General features: G+C 44.3%; 1 protein-coding gene across 1 annotated transcript; it reads right to left on the bottom strand.

The window, feature by feature from the left end:
- Positions 1 to 5,393: 5,393 nt before the first annotated feature.
- On the bottom strand, positions 5,394 to 8,805 carry prl2 (prolactin 2). The gene is made up of 5 exons (XM_030353247.1): positions 8,675 to 8,805; positions 7,895 to 8,082; positions 7,218 to 7,328; positions 6,548 to 6,727; positions 5,394 to 6,140 (listed from the first exon to the last, which is right to left on the bottom strand). The coding sequence occupies exons 1-5, from the start codon at positions 8,694 to 8,696 to the stop codon at positions 5,943 to 5,945; spliced, it is 699 nt and encodes a 232-aa protein (XP_030209107.1). The 5' UTR covers positions 8,697 to 8,805; the 3' UTR covers positions 5,394 to 5,942.
- Positions 8,806 to 19,156: the final 10,351 nt, after the last annotated feature.

The following is a 19,156-nucleotide window of genomic DNA, read 5'->3' on the forward strand; positions in this document are numbered from 1 at the left end:
GGCCCCAGGTTGTGCAAAATGTGCCCTTTTTATTTTTTCGCCCTGCCCTTCAAACAGTCTGAGTCCGCCACTGGCCCACAGGATTCATTCAATTCTAGATTCATTCAGTTCTAGGCACCTGCTGGACCTATCTCCAAACATGCTGGCCGATTCACTTTCATCCTGGTAAATGTTGTTTGAGAAACACCACCTTTGAGAAACATTTTGTATCAGAACAAAATCTCCTCTATGACATCTTTGATCTGAGTTAGTCTCTTGGTCTAAACAAGTCTCCCCCTTGTAAATCGCAAAAACTACGATACCAAATAGGCTGTTACAATCCTGCTACACTCAAAGTTTTTCTTTCTTTATTTACCCTCTTCTGCAGACATAACCTTTTGAGGGGTTTCCTTTGGCCATCTCGACTGATGTCCTCCTGACCTTAGTGACCAGACGTCCTGAATAGCGCGAGCCGCCCGCAGGATATGTGTTGTGACAGCCTTGAGTCACCCGTGGTGGAGAACGGTCCAACTTTACTCAGACTTCTTTCAATGAAATACTGACTACCGGAATATTTTGCTGATATATTTGATGTTAAATGGATAAGGGAAACGTGATTATTAATGAATATGCGACGTGTTGTGATATTTTGTTTTGACGACCCCGCCATCCTAACTAGCTTCGCTTAGCAGCCTAGCGGTTTGGAATTTACTTAGTTTGGAAATTGAACTAAACAATGGTAAGTGGAGGAGACTGGATCCATATGCTTGAATGAGTTAATACGTTATTTGAGTAATGAAGCGATTTTACTGTGATTAATTGAAATGCCATCGGGCTGCTGTCTTTAATGACGGAAGCTACCGTGAACTGAGATGAATTGAAGTTCAATGAGGCTCGTGCTACGGAAATGCTACGTCACTAGCACGCAGGGAAATGTACTGGAATTGGTCCTCCAGGATGAGAATGAGGATAATATTATATGTGTTACCTTCTTGATCTAAATATGGAGAACCATCAGAAACCGTACATTTACCATAGATAGTCCTTACAGTGTATGATTTAAATCAGTGTTGCCCATAGAGTGGCCAATTCACGCCCCTTTCGGTAGAGCCCATAGGACCTATGAGATCGAAAAATATGAATGGGTTTAATTGAGAGAAAGTAATTATCTTCTGGTCCCAGTCTTTATATGCCCTGGATTACACATATGTTGTTTGTGGATTTAAATGATAATCTTTCATGCAAAAAAACTAAAAATGTTCGCGAAGAAGTTTGATAATGTTAGGTTTTGTGTTAGGCCGCTTTGTGAACTACAGCTCTTCGCTGCTCTCGACGCGAATGATATACGTCACCACCCGCACTTGGTACTCATGTCGACCTCTCTGCTCCACTTCACGGCTTTTTTTCCAAGGGGAGGATAAAAGCATCGAAAGAGGTGAAAACCATTACAAGTCGGGGCATGGGGAGAGTTTCAGTTAAGCCGATGGGGAGATTGTCGGTCTTGTCCACGCCTCGCAGGGAGCTTGACGTCACAAACGAGACATGCAGTCTTTCTCATTGTGTTTTCTCTACAGCCTTTAACTGAACAATTGCTCAATAAGCGGTCAAACTCTTGACATGAAAAATTATAATTAAAATCCACAAACAACATATGTGTAATCCGGGGTTTATAAAGACTGGGACCAGAAAATAATTACTTTCTCTCCATTGACACCCATTCATATTTTTCGATCTCATAGGTCCCATGAGCCCTACCGGAAGGGGCGTGACTTCGCCACTCTATTGTGTGGCTCGAGAGACTGATGGGGCGTGCCAAGCTTTAATTGGCGGCTCGCATGGCAGCTAAAATTAGGTTATAATGCAGCTAATACACATAAATCATTAATACACTCAAAAACTGTTTATACTTAAATGTTGGTAAAGGGGTGGAAACTGTCACAAATCTGGCAACACTGCACACGTTGTTATTGTAGTTGTAGTTATAGCGTAGCAGCTTAGTTTAGTGAATTCATCGAAGTATCTGAGAAAATAATCAATGTGAGGTCGGCGGAACAGAGACTAGCGGGCAGAGAGCGGGTGTTCCGGGTTACAAAGGAAAGGTGCGATTCATACGAATTGAGCATTGGAAAAAAATTATAAAATGGACTGTTGTTTAATTTGCAAACAAACCCGCTCCGATTTCAAGCCAAGTCAATTTGAGCGCCATTTCCAAACCATGCATCCATAATTAAAATGTAAACTACCAATATAACATAGAAAGTCAAGGACATGCATGCTTGCTTCCCCTCATCCCAGTATTAAGGTAAACCTGTTTTTTAATTAGGATTGTACTAGCTAGCTGCATTACATGTTGTATGTTGTGGTTTGACACATTACTTTTCCAAACTACGAGTAATACTGCCAATACTACCAACAAGGTTAATACTGCTATTATTGATACTACTACTAATGATAGCACTGCATTGCAAACATAGTCTCCCGGTAGTCCTCAGTCACGTGAACGAGCATGACTCTGAAAAACGACGTAAAACGACATGACCGCAGCTCATGGCGTGCTCTCCTGCGTATCACGTCCTGCCCTGTGAGCCATGCGTTGATCCAAAGCAACTGGCAGCTGTCCTCGGCGATAAGTCAACTGTTTGACCCTTTCACCCCCTCTCTCCCTTCCCAGTAGCATTTAAAGCCCCCCCATCCCACCCCAGTTTATGCTGATGCATTCTCTGACGACAGTGGAAACTATTAATGAGGTGGAAGACGGTGGCCTGGAAGGGTCAATAGGCCAGACTTGACGTGACTCATGGCGATGATGGACGTGGATGAACAAAGTACGAGGGAACATCTGCTGAGCCAGTGCATGAGTTAAATAAGAAGAGACGATGTTGGGGCACAACATTCCTCTCCCAGACACAAACATGCATGTCCCTTGGCAGTCTCAGACGTCATCTTCCGGGGCCTGCATTACTTAATCTCTTGGAGGACAACGGTTGAATTTAGTTTGACATGATGATGAAGCCAGCCTAAATCTTGCCAGCTCACCTCCAGGTTTTGTCTCCAGATATTATGTCAGGAACCAGCCCTACGCAGGCAGCTAGAACCCGAACTGGTCGGCCAATCAGTGAACCCTGAAATACATACAATATAATAGGCTGCTTTGGATTTAGTTTGATTTGGACAAATGTTTTTACTTCGATTAAACTTGTTCGCTTATGGCACTTCGGAAATACGGCACCTCTATGAACTTCATCGGGTTTGGAGGATCCAATCCGGTCCTCTTAAAATGCTGCAAATGCAAGGTTTAGTGATGACCAACACTGCCGACGGCAGACTCTAAGATGATAGGGTCTGGTATGGTATGGAAAGGCTATCTTCATCAGGATCAATTCATCAGGTCTAAGCTGGGTAATGGGGTCAGGCGGTACCACCGTGACTCACATAGTTGATACTATGGGTCATTGTCTCTGCGTGCACATTAAAGGTTAAGGGACAGACACGTTAACGCATGCAAGGTTAGGGTTAGGGTTAGGGTTATGAAGACATGCCTAAATCGACCGTAATGACATTTTAAAGTTAACATGAGGTATATCGCACACGTGGGCCTCTCAAATGGAACATTATCTTCCAGGAAGGGTCTTTTAGTCTGCAGTATCTCTTGTCTTGTTTGGAGCCGACCGATATATATCGGTTGGCTGATTTTATTGGCTGATATTGACCTATCACAGATATATCCGTATGGGTGCAAATGTTTGACAGTTTTTGTACGAGACAGCACAGGTTGTTGTGGAATAAACGATTGCACTGAAAATATTTTGCCTGCCTATCTGGTTGACTGACAGTTGTATTGATCACCAATAGAGCATTGACTTGGTTCAATGTGTACCAAGTCAATGATTGAAGTTGGTTCAATGTGAAGCATAAATATCTTGGATTTAGTTAAAGGGGTAGTTCGGAATTTTGGAGATAGGGCCTGATTCCCAAGTAAGCATTGGTATTCTATATCACTGGAGACAGTTTTCAACACATTTCATTCAGTCCTTCTAGCTGCAGAGTTCGCTCGTGCTAGGCTAGCGCACGGCAACGGGCAATGCTAGCCTGCTATTACCCACTCCACAGTACACCCGAGGTAAATCAATTATAACGCCAGACTATAGATTTAAATGTCTGTGTTGATAGAATAATGTTAGAAATAAAACTAACCTTGCATGAATCATCGAGGGACTACTTTCTCAGCAGAAGCGGAATTTTACTATGCGCTGGTTAGATTTGTAACCGAATCACGACAGAAGAACGTAAACAGAGAAGCGTGGGACAGAAGCGCAATTGAACGACTAGGCAACATGATGGTTCAGTGTGCTTTTAGAAATTGTAGAAATAAACGGTACAGATGGGCACCACAAAGTGTCCACCAATTTCCAGTGGGAGATCCAGAAAGGACTCAACTGTGGCTTGTTGCTGCTGGCTTGGACATCAAAACACCGGCTCGTACATGTACGGTTCGTTGGATACAACAAATTCCTCATGATCGTCTTCAAAAGCAGATGCATCCCTAACTCCTCCAAACGTGGGCATATCTTGTTAATTGAATACGCTTATAGAATTCCTTCGTTCACTGTACTCTGCGTTTGTAGCAATGACAGCGGCAGGTAACCTAGGTATCAGTCCGCCGCTGCCGTAGCCTACGTACAGGAATATAAACACTGCTGCTGAGACCCCGCAATTCCCTCAAAATGCAATGCAATGCAAGGTTGGTTTTATTTCTAACATTATTCTATAAACAGACATTTAGATTTATAGTCTGTCGTTATAATTGATTTACCTCGGGTGTACTGTGGAGTGGGTAAGAATGTTTTTAATAGCAGGCTAGCATTGCCCGTTGACTTGCGCTAGCCTAGCACGAGCGAACTCTGCAACTAGAAGGACTGTATGAAATGTGTTGAAAACTGTCTCCAGTCATATAGAATACCAATGCTGACTTGGGAATCAGGCCCTATGTCCAAAATTCCGAACTACCCCTTTAAGTACTGTTGCCATATTGTGGGGTTAGGGGGCAGGGGTGATTCAATGTAGGGGCGCTTGATTTAATGCAAAGTAACTAGCTGGTAGCTTACCTCACTACACTTTGTTAGTAACTTGCCAAACACTGCACTTAACATTATGCATTAGAAGCAAAATAATACTTAAGATGACTTGCTCCATGACCGCTGCTCAATCCCAAGGATACCACAATATATATTGAATAATGGCCGATAAACCTGTATTTTGCATATCGGTCATATCGATATCGGTATATTTTTACCCCTCTAATTTGGAATTATTCATTTGGTTAACAAGTCGTCATGCAAATCACACACAGTGAGCCTTCTGATTCAAGATTCTTTTGCAATTTCATAATTGCTTCTTTTTATTTAGTTCCTAATACATGAATGCTGATTCTTCAATTCTTATGCAAGAATCTCATGTAGAATCTCAGGGAAAGTGCATTATTATTAAACGATTTCTATAGACTTCTAAAAAACATTGCTTTTATTTCTTCTCTGTTCCATCAGATGCATCACATTATTATTGTCATTAATTCATATTCGTTCTAAGATAGCCACCCTTTTCACAAAGCCTTCAGCAAGCTCTAGTCAAATTTGATTCCCCTGATTCTGTTTGTGTAGTGTGTTCACAAACGTTTGTGAAACCCACGTTTGTGCACACACAACATAAACCGTAGCAGTAGCATTAACCAAATCTACATAGAATGGTCCCGTGTTTACTCCAAGCTTCACAAGAAGGAATAAGCAGTATACATATTTTCAAGTGAATCAACAAGAGTCTCAATGAGCCTCTGAAAGTGCAAATAGAAAACCATGTCCGCTAAACCAGTGTTGGTTCTGGTATGGTCACTCATCCATCACCATTCAAGTGGTTGGCAAGGGGGGGGGTTGGCTGTGCACAGTCTCTTTTTTTGGACTTTTTGGCCTTCAGCAGTCATTCTCCGGAACTATGCGGCATTTGAGGATCTTGAGGTAGCTCTGAACCTTGTTGGAGTCTCGGCGAAGGCAGAAGAGGAGGTCATAGTCATTCATAAGGCTCCACTGGGGTCTGACGGGCGAGGGCAGCAGCTGTTCAGGGGACCTCAGACCGTTGACCAAGTTGCTGATAATGCCCAGGTTCTGCATCTGGAGCAACAGAGGAGAACGTCTTTAGGGTTGTCTTTCCATTGTCGGGCAGACGCTTTTGTTAATGGTTGGAAATGGAGCAACATATTTGGAACACAGATGAGGGATTCATATGCAAGCGTACTGGTTTTCTTAAAATATAACCGTAGAAATGGTTAATGACTGATTAATTGATTGCTTCCCCCTCTAGCGGCCCATTTGCGGTTTGAGTCATTCTTTTGTCATGCTCACAGACGAATGCTGGACTTGGAGTGAGTCACTGACATGTGCTCGAGGGTTTAGCCATTAGTTCCTGACAAAATTCTTCCAACACATTACAATTGTCGTTTGGATATTCTTGATCTAGAAGCCTAAGGCAGCAAACAAACCACAGCACGTATACTATTTCAGTAAAGGGGGGCGCGTACCTTCTCGGCTACTTTCTCCACGCCGGTGCGTAGCTCGTGTACCAGATCGCCCATCACCAGGGCCTTGTTGGAGCTGAAGCTGTTGAAGTCGTCGTGGTGGGCCATGCTCTGGTGGAAGTGCCACAGAGGGTCCCTCCAGGCCCACAGCAGCTTCAGGATCACCTCCGTCAGCTCCTCTCCCTGCAGGGACCCAGGGGGTGTGGGGGGGGGCAGGAGTTGGAGGATGGGAGCGAGAGAGTGGAGATCAGCGATGCATCGCGGGAGCCTTACGGGGTGAGCAGTGTCTGGACACAAACATATTGGGTATGGTTGGCTATCTGCCATGACCATGTGTCTTGATATGTTTAACATTGACATCTAGCGACTGGATTTGGTTCCCTCTAGTTGTTCCAAAGGCCATGTAGACTTGAGTTTGTTCCATTGTGTTTAAAGATATGATGACCAAGTAGGTAGAGACATTTTTATTCAAGCTCCCATGCCACTAGAACAAACCCCAGGGCGAAAAATGAAGACGATAATTCCATTTGTTATACTCGCCCAGCTCTATTTCAGTATTCGTAACTTGATAATAGCCGGTAACATTCGGAGACAAAGGAAGCTACAGATTAACTCTTGTTGTCTTGTGTAGAAGAGATATAAGCTTCATCCTAAGCAAGGAGGGTGTACTCACAGCAAGTCTCTGTGCATTCTCCTTGCCATTGGGAGTCAGGATCCCGGAGGTGTGGCAGTTTCTGTTGACCCTGTTGCTGATGTGATTCCTACTGGGTAGGAAGTACTGTTCCTGGTGGACAAGAGATAAAGAGGACAGGTTAACGTCGGGGTGGGACGGTGGCGTGGCTATGAGTCATGTGAGGGTCAAGACGAAAATGAAACGTGAATGGGAAAGAGAATTGATTTGCATTCTGTTTAAATATCAATATTGTTAAATCTGACTAGAAATAATGCATAGTGACAAGTGACAATTCCCAAGGTAAAAATCCCTCCCTGTGATTTGAATCTGGATCTACGCTGATTAGTATCACCTAGGTAACAACTAACGCGTGAAGTCAGGTGGCTCAGTGCAAAGCAGGAGCAAAATACAAAGCAAGCTTTCAACCACACAGAACCTTAAACTCCACTAATTTCTTATTCCGTTAGAATCGCTTCAGAATAAGTAGCATTATTTAGAATGTAATAATATATGCAACATCAAATAATAATACAAACATGATTAAGGATGAATAACTACTGCTGCTTATCAAAGTGCTATTTCAGCAGATCAAGATCAGAGTCTTGTTTGAATGAAAGGCTAAAAATAGAAATTTAAGGTCTAATGTGGTTCAAAGCATGCCTGTCCAAACGACTTACGAACTGGGAGTGCAGGTCGTTGGACATGCCGTGCATCCTGGACGAGTGCTGGATGACCCGATCGAAGAGGTCAGCCAGTGAGAGGACCTGGCAGCTCGCCTGGCCGTTGTCGCAGATAGGCGCCGCACGCACCGTGTCCGTCGGCGTCCGTAGCACCAGACACAGAGCGCCCAGCCACGCAAAGGACCCTTGGATATAGACCGCGGGAGAGAGGGAGAGAGAGAGGGAGGCGGGGGGAGAGAGGATGGAGACAGACAGACAGACAGACAGACAGACAGACAGACAGACAGACAGACAGACAGACAGACAGACAGACAGACAGACAGACAGACAGACAGACAGACAGAGGGGGAGATAGAGAGAGAGGGAGGAGGGGGAGAGAGGATGGAGACAGACAGACAGACAGAGGGGGAGATAGAGAGAGAGGGAGGAGGGGGAGAGAGGATGGAGACAGACAGACAGACAGACAGAGGGGGAGAGAGATAGAGAGAGGGAGCAAAAGACAAAAAAAAGGAGAGACAATGAGACAGACATTAAAACGCTAAAATAGTTCAGGCTTGTATTCATATAACCCCCCCCCCCCCCTCCGCCTCCAAGATTAAGAAATACGGATCTTGAAACTTATGTTTAGCGGTAAAAGGTACAGGCATAGTTTTAATGTTAAAGGTGAAATATATGAGAATAGATATCTCTCAAACAATTAAAACACGTTCACAAAATCAAGAGTGAAGGGAGGAAAGTTAACAAAGTGGAGTATCTGGAGTTCATCCTCGTCCATACCTGGTCTGACGTGTGAGGGCATCTCAAGGCGCGCTGTTGGGGTCTCTCCTCCTGTCCAGGGAACACGACAGCAGAAAGGGACACAGGAAGGCTTCAAAGCCCTGGAGATGATGAAGAGGAGGGAGGTGAGGTTGGCTCTCTGACAATCCCCAGCGACTCCTCATCTCTTTAATACCACCGAGAGTGGGGAAGGGGCTAAGGGCTGGGGTGGGTAGGGTGGCTGGGGTGAGGGGGGGGCGGGGGGACGAAGAAGGAGAGGTGGAGGGGAGGCAGGAGGGAGTACTTGGAAAAATGAAGGAGTGAGGATGGTTGATTTCCTATTTTTTTTTATGCAGCCTGCTTTTAAGTAATGCATTCATCTTTTTTGTTTTTTTGCATTTTTAAATGGTCAAAACTCCTTACATCCAAGTGGAATGCAATGAAGTAAAGAATGTACTACTATTCTACATGCACTATTATTATGGTCAAATGATTTCTGTGCTGGGCTATGGTGTGGAGATCACGCCCAAGTGCCTCTGCTCTGAACTTGGTGACACCTGTACAGAAGACATATAACTGTCATTATTAGAAATATCCTAAGTAATGCACAACCTCCAAATAGGAATATGCCATATCGAATGCTGTGTACTAAGAGTGGAAACAGCAAAGAAAAAGGGGGCGATTTATTTTTACGATTGCTGATTGATTCAAGTGAACATCGAAGTATGTCGAGCAGAGTCCCTCCCCACACCACCAAGATCGTGACCGTTATTTCATCTTCTTGGAAAACGAGAATGTCTCGCGGAAAAAAAGACCCCGCATTGCTTCATCGACCATCGACCAATGACAGGCCGCGTCATGATGCGCGCCACTGCTTGATACGTCATCCCCCGGCCCTTGGGCCCCCCCCCCCCCCCCTCCCCTCCCCCGAAGAGCCTGCTAACATGAACAGTCACTCAGCATACTGATCCCTCGTGTGTGTGTGTACGTCACTGGATGAGCCAGCGCGGGGTTGGGTCGTAACCCGTCTTCGGTTCAGCTGCCTCGGTCGGTAAAGCTCCTTAACACACTCCTATCATTCAAACAGGCCCTCAGAACCCACCTTTTCAATATCGCTTTCACCACATAACCTCCTCCCCTTCTCTCCCCTCCTCATTTGACCACTCTGTCTGATACTGTGCGACACAAATAAATTGGACTTTGACTTTTAAACAAACCTAGTTTACCTATTATATATATTTTTTATTTTATCCTATTTGAAATGTGAAAATGATAATGAAAGAAAATAGACGCATAAACGTGTGAATTAGAAATGCCTCACCAACTGACGTCAGTTGGTGAATTAGTATTAAATTCAGCTTATACGTCAGTATTAGACTGGTATTGACTAGACACACTTAGAATTACAACTGTGAAAGGTAGCAGAAATGGGTGAAAACAGGAAAGGCATGGAAAAGGTATATTAGTTTAGTGTGTTGCCCTGGTGTGCTGTAGCATATGATATTGTGAGAGAGACCTAATACTGGAGGAAATCATTTAAGTGAAATTAAAGTTTAGCTTAATATTTTGGTAAGGAATATTGGATATTAAATTCTGAAAATGTGTTAAAAAAATGTATGGTATTTAACAGATGCATGGTTAGAACCAGCGTTGAAGAATGTTTTAAATTGCATTCATGGAGAAGTTGGCAATGGTTGTATGATCTATCAAAGAGTTTGTGTGATCTTAACTTATAACTTGCAACTCTCTTTGTCTCTCACTCCTTCTCCCTCTCTCTGTGTCTCTCTCTATCTCTCCCTCCTTCTCCTTCCCTCTCTCTCCCTCCTTCTCCTTCTCTCTCTCTCCCTCCTTCTCCTTCTCTCTCTCTCTCTCTCTCTCTCTCTCTCTCTCTCTCTCTCTCTCTCTCTCTCTCTCTCTCTCTCTCTCTCTCTCATTCTCCTTCTCTCTTTGTCTCTCTCAATCTCTCTCTCTCTCTCTCTCTCCTCTCTGTCTCTCTCTCTCTCTCTCTCTCTCTCTCTCTCTCTCTCTCTCTCTCTCTCTCTCTCTCTCTCTCTCTCTCTCTCTATCTCTCTCTCTCTCTCTCTCTCTCTATCTCTCTCCTTCTCCCTCTCTGTGTCTTTCTCTCTCCTTCTCCCTCTCTCTGAGTCTCTCTGAAAGTTGAATTGGTTTTGACGGACCGTGCTGTTAGCCAATCAGAGGCGAGACATTTGCATGTCATGAATATTCATGAGTAAGAGCCAAAATCATGTCGTCCCTCCCCGCCCACTTTCTCCACCACACTAGAACAGCGTGAAAACAGAAGCAACAGCGCATTTTTCACCAGAACCGACTCACAGGGCATTCATTGCTAAATTTATGAAAAAACAATGCAATGACACCTTTAACCTCTTTCTATAATGATTCAGTTTATTATGATTACATCCAATAGATGGACTGTGTACTTAACTGCGAACAATTTGCATCATTATGTAGGTCAAGCTAGGTCAGGGTTTCGACCATGATATTATTTTGTTCATGTGTATATTATATGTTCTTCCTTGATTGCAAAACCACCTGCCTACAATTGATTAAGTACTGTGAATTGAAATCAATTGAATCAAATTCAACTCAGAATGTCTTAATTTCTTCCATGTGTGTTAAACACCTCAAAGACTAATCTTGTCTGTACCCATAATCAACCCAAGGGGACTACTTAAAGGTCAAAATTCAAAGTCTTGTACAAAATATGGGAATACCACATAGAACTGAATGATGCGTTTTTCTAGAGCCTCCTCGTGCGATACTGCAGGTCTCGTAGCGTGTACTAGTGACCTATCAAAGTTCACGCAGTGGTGAGCGTAGACGTGTGTTCCCTTCCCGTGGGTACTCTGTTCCAGGGTGAGGGTGAGGGTTAGGGTTACCTCTGCCTCTCCTCACTACAGGACAGTGTACAGTACAGCCACGACTACAGCCAGTGGGAGTCCTTGGATAAACCTGAATCAAAATGAAACTAAAATGTCAGGCTATGCTAGGAGTTATCTCAGGCCATCTCTTCTATAGTTATAACTCCCCTTTAAAAATGGAACCATGCTGCGTTTTCGATTGCCTTCGGGGCCAATGCTGTAATTGTTAGATTAAATATATTAAAAGATATAGCTTGTGTTGGATGCTATGTACAGAAAGAATGGAGACGCAGATTAATAATAGCAGCGTTCTCAAGTGTGTACATCATCAAGGATTAAGTACGATGTTTAATTAACTATGCATCTATTTCGGGCCGTTGATTATAATGATTGGCTGACGCGCTTTATATTCAACTTTCTAAATATATATATATATTTTTAACGTTTTCTAGGAATTTTTCAAATCCAGTTACTGAAATTCCAGTTACAGCCCCTAACAGGTCGAACCATAGAGACTATATGGTCCTAACTAAAGTGTTTCTTCTAAACAAGATAGTCTGCATTGTACAAAATGTGATCGATGAATTTATTGTGACTGTAAACAGGATTGGATGAAATTACATAAACATAAAGCTGTTTCCTGGAAATCAAGGAGTATGGCCCAGTATCTTTGCCACACATAGGAGATGATACGGTGTGTGTGTGTGTGGGGGGTTATAGAAATGTACATGAATGTAATGTTCGGATGGATGTTCTTGTTTTGAACGTGTCGTTTTTCTGATCATAATGTTAAATAAAAGCTGTAATGGGTTCGAACCCTGACCATTAATAATATACTACACACAAATGAAAGGTTGAATGTAAAAAAAAAGCCCAACACACACACACACACACACACACACACACACACACACACACACACACACACACACACACACACACACACACACACACACACACACACACATTCACACATCAACCGAAAAAGGTTGTTCACAGCCAGCAGGGTTGTGAAGTTGAGCTCTCTGTGGAAACAGTAGAATGTCTTCCTTATCACATGGTCTCCTTTCTCTTGTGTGTATGTGTGTGTGATTTCCTGTGTGTGTGTGAGTGTTTGTGCTTATGAGCACGTCAATTAAATAATTTCTGGAATAAAACCACCAAAACACAACTACACGACAAAAATATACACAAAACTACGACAAAACATAACACTGAGTGCCCGGGAGGGCGGAGGTTTTAAATCTGCACCTAATTTAAAGGTCTATAGCGCCCTCTACTGACCCCGACCATAATAACCGTCAACCAAACTGCAGAACAGCTTAGCAGTGGGTGGCAGTATTACTGAATCAATATTAAACACCTCAACATTTTTCTAGGCTTTAATTGTAATTTGTGTACCAGTGTAGGCTAAAGGGAAATCATCAGACCTCCACCATCCAGGGGAAGAAAGGGTTGCGCTGACCGTGTATGATGTCATGGGACTGGGGGAGGAGCAAGACAGCGATGAAGTCTTTACTGTTGCATAGGCCACAAGGCTAGCAAAGAAGCCTTGGTTGGGGTTAGGGCCAGAGCAGCACTAAACCAGAGAATAAACCACCAGACCAGTATCAACTGGTATCTATCAGACTTGACTAGGATAAAAGGAGGAGAGTGGACAGGGAGAACTGAAAAACAAGGAATGGAATAACTTTAAAATTGAACTTTAATTTCTTGTCAACAAGAGGGTTTCCAAACGTCAGGTAAACTGGTATATATACAGTTGAAGGCTCAGTGGCAAACAAAGCAAGACTGAGAACTTAAATACACAATATTTTGCAGAATTATAATGAAAGTAAGGAAGATAAAGCCTTAGAATAACAATAGTTGAGTGCTGCTTGCAGCACTCAATTAATGAAATAAAATGCAGTAAGTTAGATGTACACTAGGTGGCACTTTAACTCTATTTTTGTTATAGCTCTGGTTATGAATCTGTCTACCATCCATCTGACGTTTTACTAGACAGTACATGTTCTTCAAATCGTCTTGTCACAAGACATGAGTCTCCAATCAATATTATGAATGACTTGATATAAATTGATTTGATGTTGATAGGGAGTGCAGCAAAGATCATTCAAAGGATGGAACACTAAGCTCAAAGGTTCAATATTTATTCCATTCACAAATATAGCAATGCACCATACATCGTCTATCCAAACACAATAATCCATATTCCCCTGTGGGACCCTGTGCAGCTCCAAGGCCGGGGATTAAATTGGAGGTGTAACCCCTACCTGACCCATCCCCCCCCTCTCCCCCCTACACACACACACACACACACACACACACACACACACACACACACACACACACACACACACACACACACACACACACACACACACACACACACACACGCGTGCACCAAAGCCAACATAAACAGCTACCATGGCAACCAGGCCTGCATTAACCTGCCATTGGGCCCTGGGGCTGGGAGTGTTCATAGGCCGACATTTGGCCGTTTCAGACACGTTTCAGACAATCACATTGTCTTGGGCCTACGCCGATCAGGGGGCCTATCATGAGCCAGTATAAAAAAATACGATAATAATAATTATTTTTTTCTTAAACACTGTCTAACGGTTAACCCCTCCCTGTTCCATTACCACATATATCCTTAAACACTGTCTAACCCCTCCCTGATGCATTACCACATATATCCTTAAACACTGTCTAACCCCTACCTGTTCCATTACCACATATATCCTTAAACACTGTCTAACCCCAACCTGTTCCATTACCACATATATCCTTAAACACTGTCTAACCCCTACCTGTTCCATCACCACATATATCCTTAAACACTGTCTAACCCCTCCCTGTTCCATTACCACATATATCCTTAAACACTGTCTAACCCCAACCTGTTCCATTACCACATATATCCTTAAACACTGTCTAACCCCAACCTGTTCCCTTAACACATATATCCTTAAACACTGTCTAACCCCTCCCTGATCCATTACCACATATATCTTTAAACACTGTCTAACCCCTCCCTGCTCCATCACCACATATATCCTTAAACACTGTCTAACCCCTCCCTGTTCCATTACCACATATATCCTTAAACACTGTCTAACCCCTCCCTGATCCATTACCACATATATCCTTAAACACTGTCTAACCCCTCCCTGCTCCATTACCACATATATCCTTAAACACTGTCTAACCCCTCCCTGCTCCATTACCACATATATCCTTAAACACTGTCTAACCCCTCCCTGCTTCTGGCAGTTTGCATACAAATGTCAAACACAAGGAGGGTTTACATACGAGGGCGGGCCGTCGGTCCACAGCCGCAACAAATCATAAAGAAATGCCACATTTAAAACTCTTAAATCATCAGAGACACCTGGGGACATGTTGAACCAGAATAAGGAGGAGTTCGAAGTGTTATTTATTTGTCTCCTAATATTATGACTTCCTTATCATTAATATCATGCATTTCGATTTATCCATACCATTATTAAGGACTTCAATATAACTAGTCGTATCGGAGGGTGGGGGGTTATATCATCAATTAATTGGTGAATAAAGTTCCCCACGTGCAGAGCGATATTTTTTAAAAATATATTATTATTAGTTATTCTTCCATCTTATACATTTTGAATTTTCTAGGTAAACCTAGTTTTAGTTCAGTGGAATTAACTGCCGTGTGGTTGCAAGTGTTTGTTGGCTCTGACTGAAGGTGAACTCGTCGGTCTGGTTTGTCTGCCCTACCCCGAGTCACATGACTCTGGGGTAGGGCACTCCTAAGAGATTTACATGTTCTCACGAGGCAGAGCTTCTCCTGTGCCAACAGAGTATTCGGTAGTATGTAGCGGTGTGAGTCCCAGCAAAAGTACTGTGTGGATACATAAACAGTACTGTGTATATATATATATACAGACAGTATATATATGTGTTTATGTATATACAGTATGTATATAGAAATCTGATGTTAGTCCTAGACCTAGTCCTGGTCCCAGTCCTGGTCCCGGTCCCTGTCCCGGTCCTGGTCCCGGTCCTGGTCCTGGTCCTGGTCCTGATCCGGGTCCCGTTCCGAATGGTGGATGAGAGGTTCTGCCATAAATTGGCTCAGTGATCCGTGTGTGTGTGTGTGTGTGTGTGTGTGTGTGTGTGTGTGTGTGTGTGTGTGTGTGTGTGTGTGTGTGTGTGTGTGTGTGTGTGTGTGTGTGTGTGTGTGTGTGTGTGTGTGTGTGTGGGTCAAAAACACGTGAGATGCGCTGAGAGGGGTGGCTCTCTTCTCTGCGGCTTTCCACTATTTCTCTCTTGCCCCTTTCACACCGCCGCAAAATCGGGGCCGGTTCCGGGCCAGTTCGGAGCTAGGGCCAGGGCTTTGGTTTCACACCGCCAAAGATCCGGCTCCGGCCCCTAAAAACCGGTTCAACTCTGGCCCCGCTTTAGAGCTGGGCTAGAACTAGAACCGCTTTTACGCCGGGGGCAGGGGGCGGAGTTATCCGTACCTTCATAAACAGGAAGACCAACGAAGACCGGCATTTTTTAAAACACCGAAGTAAACAATGGACGTGAATCCGTGTATGGTTCTTTTTTGTTTTTTCTGATTTTGTTTTAAATCGGAATATTCAAAGAACGAACCATACACGGATTGAATCGAAGACGAAATTGTTGTTGTTGTGTTTGAAACTGGCGCGAGGGTTCTTCTGCGCGCCTAACCTGACGCTTGATCATTGTGTGGTGGTTCAACGCGTCAACGCAGCCAGATGAGTCCATGTCCATGCAAGTGAACGGAGCGTTCCCTCTTCGTCATAACTATCAAACCAAACATCCTTCACATTCACCGAGCGAACATTATGAAAGTAAAATGCACATTTCTCGCTAAAAATGTTTCCATAAACGCATTTAATGGCGTAACTATGTTACTATTTCCACCCAGAATAAAGAAAGATGTCGACCGTATGCTTCTGTCCAAGCTCACTAGCGGAGACGTTTGCAGTGACGTCATGACGTTGCTCACGCCGGCTCCATGGCTGGCTCTGGCCGGTGTGAAACCAACCGGTTCTTAACTGGGGTAAGGCTGGAACCAGTTTGGAACTGGCCCTAGCACCAGCCCGGAACTGGCTCTCGGTTCTTTTTGGTGTGAAAGCGGCATCTGTGAGTCAAACCGGTTCAGCTCCGCAGCGAGGGGCGGTTCAGCTCATTTACTTCCTCATCTGAATGGTTCGTCGCAGCGGGGAACTTTTCTTTCTTCGCTTTGAAAACCTTTCACCTCATTAACATCTGTTTTAACTTTATACCGCATGGACGCATTTTAATCACGGAAAAGATAAGGTAAGATAAGATAAGGTAAGGTAGGGTAGGCCGACAGAACTTTTCGGACTGTGTGATGGGTGCAGGGGTCGTCGGGACGTCTGACCCCAGGTGGGGGCTGTGTGGCGACCACAGGTGTAGACGCTCATTAAGATGCACAAGGGATTCTGGGGGGTTCACCGAGAATGACGTGTTAGTTTATTGGGTGCGCTGTTTTCCATGTTTGATGTTGGTCGTAAACAAAGGCAGTCTGTATCGTGCGGTGTATGGGGAACTGCATAATTGGATGAACCTGAGCTCCTGTCTCATCCTTCCCGTGCTGCTCGCGACAATAATATTGATCTCATCTTGGTAAATTTGTCCGTAAATGGTCAATTAAACACTGCGTTCAATATTCAAGTGATTCGTTTGTCTTGATGCTACTCCAAATTAAAAGAATGACGTGACAGAAGTCCTTTCACTGTGCGGATATTTGAAGAAGTTTAATATTTGTGCGTGTTGACTGGTTACAGTTTTATAGATCCACCTTGTAGCATGTTGCTGGACTGTACCACTTTCACAGGGGGGTTCCTGTGTCACGGGTAGCGGGTGGCAGGCAGGTAGGACCAATCGCAGACAGTTCAGGTAAAAGGATAGTTTATGAACTCAAAAGGCAAGGAACACGGGTGACGCTGGTAACTCAGGGAACACACAGGACACAACTCACCACAAACTAAAATGATTCGACAAGGAACAAATGAAAGACAAGGGTTTAAATAACAAACACACACAGAACACATTAGGGGAGGGAGCAGTAATCACACAGGAGGGAAACCTGACATGGGGAGAAACAAGACTGATACCAAAGTAAAACAGGTCACACACCAAAACAAGACAAGGAAACCGACAGACCATGACAGTACCCCCCCCCCCCCCCCCCCCCCCTCAAGGGTCGACTACCAGGCGACCCACGACATGCAAAAAAAGAAAGACAAATCCAAATAGGGTGGGTGGAGGGGAGCCAGGAGGAGGGAAAAAACAAAAAAACTGGGGCAGAGCACGGGGTGACCGGCTGGCCGGGGAACTGGAGGGCAGATGGGCAGAATGGAGGGATGTCAGGCGCGCGGCCAGAAAAATGCACCAGGGCAGGGCAGGGAGCTTCAGGCGGACGGCATGGGGGGCAAGCAGAGGCCTGCAGCGGCGAAGACGAGGTAGAGGGCGGGCCCCTTCTGGAAGGTCTGGAAGATCCGGAAGAGGAGCACCCTCGGGAAGGAGTAGGGTTCAGGAACCGGACAGGGCTCGGGGACCAGAGTCAGCTCAGGGGCTGGAGAGGAATGTTGAACCGGATGGGACTCCACACTCACCAGCCCCACCCTGATAGTCTGTAAGGCACCGTCCAACCCGGGCCTTGAAGCGACAGCGCTGCACGTACGCCCCCAACACAGCCGCCAACAAAAAAGCGGGTCCAATGTTGGTCGGATCATTCTGTCACGGGTAGCAGGCAGGCAGGCAGGTAGGACCCAATCGCAGACAGTTCAGGTAAAAGGATAATTTATTAACTCAAAAGGCAAGGAACACGGGTGACGCAGGGAACACAGGGAAGGGAACACACAGGACACAACTCAGCACAAACTAAAATGATTCGACAAGGAACAAAGGAAAGACAAGGGCTTAAATACCAAACACACAGGGCACGCAACGAGTAACAGCTGAAACACATTAGGGGAGGGAGCAGTAATCACACAGGAGGGAAACCTGACATGGGGAGAAACAAGACCGATACCAAAGTAAAACAGGTAACATACCAAAACAAGACAAGACAACCGACAGACCATGACATCCTGTGGATCTAGACTTGATTCCTTTGGTTTAAATGAATCACAGCCATGGAGGGAGAGAAATAGACTTGTTGGTCATAAGAGGATACCCTATCGATGTTTTGAGCTTCACCAGTTGATTTATATGGAATCTGTGCTTCAGTGAAGTGACAGAATTCAGACTTCTAGTGGAGAAATTATTCTAACGTTCTTTAATTTCAATTGTACCGCAATGCATTTTTTAAGTCTATTGTATATCTTTTTTGTGTTGTAGCTTAAGCATAGTTACAGTCTCCAACGCTTTCAATTCTTCATCTCAGTTCTCATCTGCTGCACACATCTGTACTGTAGTGAGGGCAGTGTGGTTATGTTGTGGGGTTCATATTGATGGTCTATGACGTCCATAATGCTTTAGTGTGACGCAGTCACAATGATCTTCTCTCTCAACAGCTAAAGTTCAAAAGGCAAATGATGTGATGGATGAGTTGTGTTTGTGTCCAGGTCTCCAGTCT

This window comes from Gadus morhua, chromosome 4 (assembly GCF_902167405.1).
Source record: "Gadus morhua chromosome 4, gadMor3.0, whole genome shotgun sequence".
Taxonomy (NCBI): domain Eukaryota; kingdom Metazoa; phylum Chordata; class Actinopteri; order Gadiformes; family Gadidae; genus Gadus; species Gadus morhua.

Coding starts and splice junctions, on each gene's coding strand:
- prl2 (XM_030353247.1), bottom strand. CDS start 8,696: ATGCCCTCACACGTCAGACCAG. Junction 7,329..7,894: donor ACGACCTGCACTCCCAGTTC/GTAAGTCGTTTG, acceptor CTTGTCCACCAG/GAACAGTACTTCCTACCCAG. Junction 6,728..7,217: donor AGAATGCACAGAGACTTGCT/GTGAGTACACCC, acceptor GGGTCCCTGCAG/GGAGAGGAGCTGACGGAGGT.